We start from the raw sequence: 10,272 nt of genomic DNA on the forward strand, positions 1-10,272 counted from the left end.
AACACACTTCACAGTCCGCACCTTTCCTAAATTAATTAATTAATTCCCTTGGCTTCCACGGTTCTTCCAGTCAAGTCTGCCTCCTATACGTGGACACCACGGCCGCTACTGCGGCCCGCGCCAGCCCCCACTCTTCAAATACAATCCTACAATGAGAAATAAACAGGTTGCTTACTGCTAATTCACTCATTCGTACGACAATAAAAGTACTTCATCATTATCCATTAATGGCGGAGGCGCGTGGGCGCGAGTGTGAAGTTGCCGTCGTCATCGTTCCACTCCCCGCCCAAGGCCACCTCAACCAGCTCCTCCACCTCTCCTGCCTCATCTCCTCCTACAACATCACCGTCTCCTTCCTCGCCTCTCCCCTCCACACCCGCCAGGCCAAAGCTCGCATCAATGGCGTCCACCCCCACCTCCTCGCCAAAATCCACTTCCACCAAATCCCCCTCCCCGATTTCCCCTCTCCGCCGCCCGACCGCACCTCCCCCACCAAATTCCCTTCCCACCTCTGCCCCTCCTTCCTCGCCACCACCGCCATGCGCCAGCCCTTCGCCGACCACGTCCGCCACATCTCCACCCGTTACAGACGCGTTGTCGTCGTCCACGACTCCATGATGTCCTTTGTCGTTCAGGACGTCCCCTCCATCCCCAACGCCGAAACCTACGCACTGAACTGCATCTCCGCCTTTTCTCTCTCCTACTTCGCCTGGAAACCCACCGACTCGCCGCCGCCGCCCGCCGCCGCTGACCTCTTCGCAGAGCTGCCGTCGTTCGAAGGATCCGTAACGGATGAAATTCAGCAATTCACACATCTACAATATAAAGCCCTAAATCACAGATCAGGCGATTTGTACAACACCTGCAGATTAATCGAATCCCCATTTCTCGAAACCCTACAGATCGACGCCGGAAATCGGAAGAGTTGGGCAATTGGCCCGATTCTGCCCCCCAACCCATCTTCAAAACGACACCACAAATCCTTACAGTGGCTGGATAAACACGAACCAGATTCAGTTCTCTACATCTCATTCGGCACGACGACGACAATGTGTGACGAAGAAATAGCAGAGCTTGCAAAAGGATTAGAGCAAAGTAAAGTGAAGTTTCTATGGGTACTAAGAGAAGCCGACAAAGGAAACATATTCTCCGGCGAGCCCCGCCGGGCTGTTCTGCCGGAAGGGTTCGAGCAGAGGGTGGAAGGCGTGGGCCTCGTGGTGCGTGACTGGGCGCCGCAGCCGGAGATTTTGGCGCATCCGGCGACGGGGGGATTCGTGAGCCATTGCGGGTGGAATTCGTGCATAGAAAGTATTATGATGGGGGTGGCGATGGCGGCCTGGCCTATGCATTCCGACCAGCCGGCGAATGCGGCGTTGGTAACCAGAGTGCTGAAAACAGGGCTGCTGGTGAGGCCGTGGAGTGGGGATAAGGAAGTGGTGAAGGCTTCGAGTATTGAGAGTGTTGTGAGACGATTAATGGCGTCGGAGGAAGGCGATGGGTTGAGGAGTAGGGCGAAGGAGGTCGGCGCCGCCGTGCAGAGGGCGGTGCAGCCTGGGGGAGCTTCTCGGCTCGAACTCGATTCCTTCATTGCCCATATCACAAGATAGGCATGGCATGAGTATAACATATAGCACAGCTTGAACCCACCAAATCCATCAAATTAAAGGATATATGGACGAAAGTAGCATCATTTCCGGATTAAAGAATACTCGTATATGCAAGGAACTTTGATCATTGTAAAAAAATATAATAAAGTTCATTTAAACTATATAAATAAATATTATCCTTAGGATTAGGATGTATATATGTAATCGTGATAACTGAGTTTTGAGATCCACGGAAATAAGTCTTCATGAGTGCAATTGATTATGAAACAAATTTTCAAGAATTTGATATGAAATGAATGTGTATTATTTCGTAGATAATTAAATTGTTTTTCTAATTATACATAAAATAAATAATAGAATAATTATTTATTTATAAAAAGATATTTAAAAAAAAATCATAAATTATTTTAAGCACAAAATAAAGTTAGAGTTTGAATCTAGGAATGATGAATTGACGGGGGCGATTCAGTGGTGGGCCAGAGTCATTCGATTGGATGATTGTTGGGGTCAGGTCTGTCGGACGGTTGGCTCTACGGACAGTTTTCATCCGAGTTTGAGTCTTGGGGCGGCTGGGTACAAAGGTAATCGACGATGAAACAGTTTTTGAACAGTTCAGAACCGACGCTGAAACAATTTTTTAACGATTTGTAACCGGTGTGGAAGCAGTTTTTTGATGGTTCGAATTTGTAACCGACATGGAAGCAGTTTCTTGACGTTTCAGATCAGTAACCGACAAGGAAGCGGTTTCGAACGATTCATATCGGTAACCAATAAAAAAGCGGCTTCAGACGGTTTAGTTTAATATGTATATAAGCAGTACCAGTGAGAAATGATGAGCATCTTCAATCAGACAAAATTTTAGAGAAATTCTTATTAGGGATAACTATTTTAGTTTTCCAATTATCTTTTTCAGCTTTTCTTTCTCTTTTCTTTAGCAATATTATGTATTGTCTGTCTAACGATCCGTAATCTCAGACACTTTTCACTCAAGTTCAAAATATATTTTCGAGTTTTACTTTTTATTTTTGAACTTTTACCATCAACAAATTGACGACCACAGTGGGAGTGCAAAGCATTGTTAATCCTACTTCTAACGAAAACTTTATACAACTCCGATCTGGTCGAGTCGTTGCAAGGAACTTCCTGGTAGATTCTCAATCTCAAAGCCTCAGAACAGCCATCGGGGCCACCACGGCAACGCCATCATCAATCCCCACTATGGGGGTTGTCTCCTAAATACCATATGAATGGTTAAATTAGGTTCAACAAATGAAAAACCAGCAAACAACAACCATGCAGTTAATGTTGCATGAGCAACAAAACTTGATACGGAATATGCTAGATTAAGCCTTGTCGAGAGTTTCGCTTCACTCCACGCCTTCACCTCCAGGAATGTTTCCGTCGTGCTTTCAGGCAAACTTTTCAGGGCCGTCGTTCGTGGATAGCACAATTCCAAGTGCTACAGCCCTTAGTGAGGTCAGGATGTCAGGACTGCGCTGGCAACAAGAAGAGCCGACCTGGGAAGAGCCCATTTTGGCTAGCCTAGCCAATGATTGTTATGAGAAACCTGAATGGGCAAAGATAATAAATCCGGATCCAGCAACGGACAATCCTTCACCAATAATTTTCTCTCCGTAAAACGCAAGTGTTATAACAGTAGATGATGAACTGTTTCGTTGGCCAAAATTTATTCGAGAAGAAAGAATCATTCTTTACAGCACAGGACCCCTTGATCGAGTATAATGTAGGAACCAATCTGGTTCCAAGGATGGTCAGAGTTAGTAGTTTGTTGTTAAAATAACAATAGAGTCGGATGGTCGATTTGATTCGAAGTAATGTAAATTGTTTGGCATGGGATTATTCGGAAATTCCAAGTTTGGAGAGAATTTTGGTGGAGCATAGGTTACCTATCAAATCAAGGTACATGCCATACAAACGGCCACCTCGACGGATACGCCCCGAATTGATGCCTCAAGGCAAAGAAAAGATTGAGAAGGTTTCAAAAGGTAGGATTTATTCGGCCATGTCGATATGCTGAATGGTTGGCAAGTATTGTACCAGTGACTAAGGAAAATGAAAAGATTCGGATTTGCATCAATTTTTGTGATCTCAATTTAGCGACTCCTAAGGATGAGTACGTCATGCCTGTATCCGACATGTTGATCGATTCAGCCGCAGGACATCGGATTCTTACTCTGATGGACGGATATGCTGGTTATAATCAAATTTTTCTGGCATAGAAGGACATCCCCAAAACATCCTTTAGATGCCCAAGGGCATTAAGGATATACGAGTAGACGGTCATGTCTTTTGGATTGAAAAATACGGGGGTAACATACCAACAAGTGTTGGATGCTATTTTCCACGATCTCATTGGTGAATTTATGGAAGTCTATATTGACGACGTGATCATTAAGTCGGCTGATTTCAAAAGTCATTTGAAATATCGAAGGCTGAGATAGGCCGACTGTTTGGATCACTAGAAGGTCGGCTTGGAGTTCGGTGATCCGTTCCATTAGTCGGTGCAAAACTGGAGTAGCTGCCGACTCGGTGGGGGTCCTGAACCAACAAATCAATCGTGACTTGTGCCAGAGCTTGAAGATCTTCAGGCTTCAAGTCAGCAAAGGGAAGTGTTGCACATCGGGCCACGACCGATCGGACAGTTGCTGGAATTAGAGCTCGGGAAATGAAGGAGAGATCAAGATTATGCTACCAAATGGAATTACTGATTTATAATTTGGAACATCAACAAGATTTTTTGAGAAGTATGCGAAGTTGTCTACCTGACCCTGGATGGCGGTCGCCTCGGAATGAGCCAACAATGGGGGAAGTCGGTTAGCCTCATATGGGAAATATTGGAGACAACAGTCCAACAGGAAATCGGTTGGCCTCAGGATATGTCTATCAGACTCCTTTCCAACGAGAAGTCGGTTGACCTCAGGAGAGTCGGGCGCTGGAGGGTCGGCCTCTTGTTGGCCGGCTTTGGAAGGGCCAGCTGCCGGGGGACCCCAAGATGAGAGCCCAACCGCCAGAGGATTAGTGGTCGGAAGGTCAGCTATTGTCAATTAGGTTAGTTGTTGCTCAGGAAAAGCCGGTAATGTGATCGGGCAACAGAGTCAGGAATACCTTGTCGACAACCGAATTCACGTGCAAAAAAATGAGGTTGGTAGTTAAAGACTCCCAATTTTTGTTGCAGAGTCCTAACTTCCACTTCTTGCGCCGTCGAGAGTGACGTTTGAGAGTCAGGAGATGAGGAGACAAGTTCTTGACCACAAAATAAGGTTAGAGTTTGAGCCCAGGAAGGATGAATGGTTGGGCCCAGTGGTGATCCAATGGTAGAGTTATTCGGTCGGATGGTTGTTGGGGCCAGGCCGGTCGGACAATTGGCCGTATGGACAGTTATCATCCGACTTTGGGTCTTCGGACGGTTGGTTACAAAGGTAACCGACGAGGAAACAAGTTTTGGGCGGTTCAAAACGGACGTGGAAGCAATTTTTGGATAGTTTGTAACCGACGTGAAAGCCGTTTTTTTACGGTTCAGATCGGTAACCGACAAGGAAGCGGTTTCGGACGGTTTAGTTTGATATGTATATAAGTAGTTCCAGTGAGAATGGATGAGCATCTTCAATCAGACAAAATTTCAGATAAATTTTCATTGGGGATCACCATTTTAATTTTCTAGTTATCCTTTTCAGTTTTTTTTTTCTTTAGCAATATTATGTACTTCTTGTCTCCCTTGATCTCAAACACTCTTCATTGACCGGATGGTTGGCCCTTTAGACTGCTTTTTCATCCGAGTTGGTTACAACGATATCTGACAAGAAAGCAGGTTTCGGACGATTTAGATTGGTAACCGACGATGAAGCGATTTCAGACAGTTCTGATCGGTGATCGGACACGGAAGCAGTTTCTGGACGGTTGGTAACCGACGAGGAAATGGTTTCGTACAGTTCAGATTTGTAACTGACATGAAAGCAGCTTTTGAAGGTTGTAACCGACGTGGAAGCAGTTTTTTATGGATCAGATTAGTAAACAACAAGGAAGCGGTTTCGGACAATTCAGATTGGTAATCAACGAGGAAGCGGTTTTGGACGGTTCGGATCGGTAATCGGACACAGAAGCAGTTTTTGGACGGTTCGTAACTGATGAGAAAGCAGTTTCGGACGGTTCAGATTTGTAGCTGACGTGGAAACAGCTTTTGACGGTTGTAACCGATGTGAAAACAGTTTTTGACGGTTCAGATTTGTAATCGACGTGGAAGCATATAATGGCTTCTCTGGAGCCTTCAATTAATTTTGTAATACCACTTATTGTATTGACATTCATTCTTTCCCTTTTCAAATGGTAGAAATATTTTTCGTGTTTTAATATAGTATGTGTCATTACACTGTCAATGAAACACATATTTGCATAATTTTGATTGGCATCCATTTAACTTTAAAATATAAATAAACGCAGTATTAGTAAAGATAAATATAAATATTACAAAATGCATTACAAAAAGGTAGTATGCGATAATTTAAATATTACAAAATATAAAATAGCAAAATATAAAATGACATAGTATGTCTGTCACTGAGGGTTTGCTGGATCTATGAAAAAATCCGCTATATCAAGATGCGTTGTGTCGTAATCCAGAAGATCATCATCGGGGTCGTCATCATTATCAACGTGATTAGTCTCGACCTCCTTCCCCTTTTCTGTTGTGAGGCTTGATAAAGATCGGCTAGGTGTTTGGTTGTTCTGCATGTATTGGCCCAATGGCCATCAATGCCACACCGATTACAAATTCTGATATGCCTATTTCCTTGTTTAGCCTTTTCGGCTATATCCCCATATTGGGGTTTACTCTGCTTCTTGTTAATGTCAAAACCGTGATGATTGTAAGGGGTATATCGACTTCGTTGACTCTCACAACTGCGACCACGTCCATGGCCTCTACCACGTCCTCAGCCTCATTCATAAAATATTACGTTCAGGGAACGGACTAAAACCAGTGGGTCAGGACTGATGATTTTTCATCAGTAACTTATTATTTTGCTCAGCTAATAAAAGACATGCTATGAGCTGTGAATACTTTTGAAAGTTTTTCTCACGATACTGCTGTTGCAGCACAACGTTAGAAGCATGGAAGGTAGAGAAAGTCTTTTCTAATTTATCATTCTCGGTAACATTTTCTCCGATGAGTTTTAACTGAGATGTAATCTAATGGATAGCAGAGTTGTACTTTGTAACAGTTTTAAAATCCTGCAACTGCAGGTTAAGCCAATCATGTCGGGCTTTCGGGAGAATGATATATTTCAAGTGTCCAAATCTCTCCCTTAATTCATTCCACAAATCCAGTGGATCTTTCACTGTCAAATATTCAAACTGTAGAGGAATGTCCAAATGATGACGGATGAAAATAATAGTCTTAGCCCGATCTTGGCTTGTAGCCGCATTTTCACTTGCAATTGTATGAACAAGGCTCATTAAAACTAGATGCATTTCTATATCCTGGGACCAAGTTAGAAAATTATTGCCGGTGAGAGACAAAGATTTAAAAGAAAATTTTGCAAGATTTTCCATAATTTAGAAAATAAATAATATAAAAATAAAAATTACCAAAAATAAAATAGGCAAGGACCTTCGTGCTCATAATAACGTGTTATGTAATAATAATAATATAATATAATATTGGTAAGTATACATAATATATACTATATGTATATGTATGTATGCTGTGTAAGTATATATTATTATATATATTTTATACATATAAGGCACTATGTATACATATATATTAGATATGATATATACTAGTGTAATTAATGCAGAGAGAAGGAACGAGAAAGATTTGTAAATGTGGAGAATTGATATTATGCAAGTACATCGTGGTATATATATTATATCTTATAAATACGAGTTTGTACGGATCTGCCACTTGAAAAGTCTAACTTGCCCCTCATTTCGAAAATGACAATTTAGCTCTTAACCTACCTTTGTATTGGCTTGAAAAGACGTTTTGGAACCGTCGTCAGCAACCGCCGTCAACCGCCCAAGACGAAACGTTTTGGAACGTCGTCTGGTCGGTTACATCAACCACCTCGCCAAACGCCTCCACCTGTTCCAGAACTCAAATAGCCCAACCGACCAATCCAGAGATCAATCGGTAGACCAAAAGACTCCTTGGCCGCACCCACCAAGCGACCTGTCTATCCGCATGCGGACCAGCTGACTTGCCTATGCGACCGCAGACTAGCCGACCTACTTTATCCGACCGCAGACCATCAGAAATGTCTGTCCGACCTTTTGACCATCAGACCTGTCTGTCCGAACGCTAACCATCCGACCGAGGACCAACCGACCAGATCAACCGACCGAGGACCTTCTGACTTGCCTATCTGACCGCTAACCAACCAACCTGATCATCCGACCGAGGACCAACCGACCAGACCAACCGACCGAGGACCTTCCAACCTGCCTATCCGACCGCTAACCAACCTACCTGACCATCCGACCAACCGATCTGACCAACCGACCTGAGCGCAAATTTTTCTCCTTTTCCACCCGACTTCGTGTCTAACTTCCTTTAAGATCCTGCTATCCTTATTTTTATTATTATTATTATTTTTTGTGCGTAACAATTATCAAAGTTGAAATATCCTTGCTATTTTTTACATTTCAAAACTCATAAAGAGATGTAGGGTCACCCTTCTTATCTTAGTCTATCCGCCTGCGGACCAGCTGACTTGCCTATCCGACCGCAGACCAGCCGACCTATTTTATCCGACCGCAGACCATCAGACATGTCTCTCCGACCTGCTGACCATCAGACCTGTCTGTCCGACCGCTAACCATCCGACCAGATCAACCGACCGAGGACCTTCCGACCTGTCTATCCCACCGCTAACCAACCGACCAGACCAACCGACCGAGGATCTTCCGACCTGCCTATCTGACAGCTAACCAACCCACCTGACCAACCGACCAGACCAACCGACTGAGGACCAACCGACCTGAGCGCAAATAATTCGATTGCATTTTTGTTTTACAGTTTATATTTTAAATAAATAATGTTTCACTACATTACATTATAGAATAGTCGCGCGATATACCGCGCAAGAGCTTGTTCTAATATATATATATATATATGAGTTTTTTCAGCCAATCACAAATATTCACACCTATTCTAAATGTTTGGCAACAAAATGCTGCGTATTGCATTTGTTTACAACAATAAATCAATTTGAATAACACTAAATAAATTTAGATGACACAAATATAAATTATATGGCATTATAACATTATTTAAAATTAAATATGACTATTTTAGTCACATATAAATTATAGCATATATATATATATAATTTATAAAATGACTCGCATAGATAATCAATTAACAACATAAGATAACAAATAGATCAAACTTGGTCCAAACTAGCCGGTATTAAGTGATACTCCCTCCGTCCCAGATATAGTGTCTGCTACACTGTAGACACGGTATTTTAGGAGGGGTGTAATTAGTAGATAATTAAGAATGTATTAGTGAAAATAATTATCTTATAATATAAATAATTATAAATTAAGATTAAGACAACTAATTAGTTTAATTAAAATTTAAAAAAAAAATTAAAATTTAAAATGAGATTAAAGTGTGTAATCATTTTTCAAAAAAAAAAAGTGACATGGTATGCGAAACGGACAGAAACGACAACATGAACATGGTATTTGGGACGGAGGGAGTATTATTGGAACAACACTTACAAGTACAAAATTTGGATCCATTGCACCTAAACTTGAGCTAATCTAGATACAGCAGCAGATTAAGCTAACTATCTAATTCGGAACTAATAAATAAATCGAAGCTAGCTAGCTAGGATTAAACTTCAACAATTTGAAACATAATTAATCAACTAAGAGCATCTGTTGTTACACTCATCTCTTTTATTACTTTTGTAATTGCATTTTCAATTTTTACCGTAACAAAATTCATTACCATTAATAAAAAAAATACAATTATAAAAAAATTTATTACATTTATCAAGAATCTATTACCTACGACAAAATAAAAAATAAAAAATAATTAAAAACTATCCAAAATTTTTTTGAAATTTCAAAATTTTAAAGTTTAAATTTAACATAAATTATATATTAATATATTTAAATTTCATTAATTAATTCTCTATTTTTTCATATTCAATTAAACGAAATGCCTAGTAAAAATATTGATCCTTTCAATAAGTTTTTTAAATTAAATTATTAGACACAATTTGATAATAAAAATAATAATTTTTAAGTTATATTGTTGATATATTTATTTTTTACATTTATATTACATTACGGTTCTTTCTTATGTTATTTTTAATTAATATATATGTTGATTTATTTCGAATATTTTCAATTATTAAAATTTATATAGATCAATGTTTAAAAGTTAAAATATAATATTATATGAAATATTATTAGATAATAAAAATATATAGAAATATGTATAATTAAATAAATTATTTATATATATTATTACAAAATAAAAATATATAGAAGTTAATAAATTATTGTTGATTTATAAAATAGTAAATGTAATGTGTTATAGGTGATTTAATAAATGAAATAATTTGAATGTTGATATAAATACGATATAGACAAGAAAAATAAAATGAGATAATGAAGTAAAGATAATGAT

General features: G+C 40.2%; 1 protein-coding gene across 1 annotated transcript; it reads left to right on the top strand.

Moving 5' to 3' along the window:
- Positions 1-201: 201 nt before the first annotated feature.
- Positions 202-1,888, top strand: LOC127264192 (zeatin O-glucosyltransferase-like). The gene has a single exon (XM_051293643.1). It carries the CDS (start codon positions 228-230, stop codon positions 1,605-1,607), a length of 1,380 nt encoding a protein of 459 aa, XP_051149600.1. The 5' UTR covers positions 202-227; the 3' UTR covers positions 1,608-1,888.
- The last annotated feature ends 8,384 nt before the right edge of the window (positions 1,889-10,272 follow it).

This window comes from Andrographis paniculata, unplaced genomic scaffold, assembly GCF_009805555.1.
Source record: "Andrographis paniculata isolate CXL003 unplaced genomic scaffold, ASM980555v1 Contig69END, whole genome shotgun sequence".
Taxonomy (NCBI): domain Eukaryota; kingdom Viridiplantae; phylum Streptophyta; class Magnoliopsida; order Lamiales; family Acanthaceae; genus Andrographis; species Andrographis paniculata.

Excerpts from the sequence above, each read along its gene's own strand:
- LOC127264192 (XM_051293643.1), top strand. The coding sequence starts at position 228 with ATGGCGGAGGCGCGTGGGCGCGAGTGTGAAGTTGCCGTCGTCATCGTT.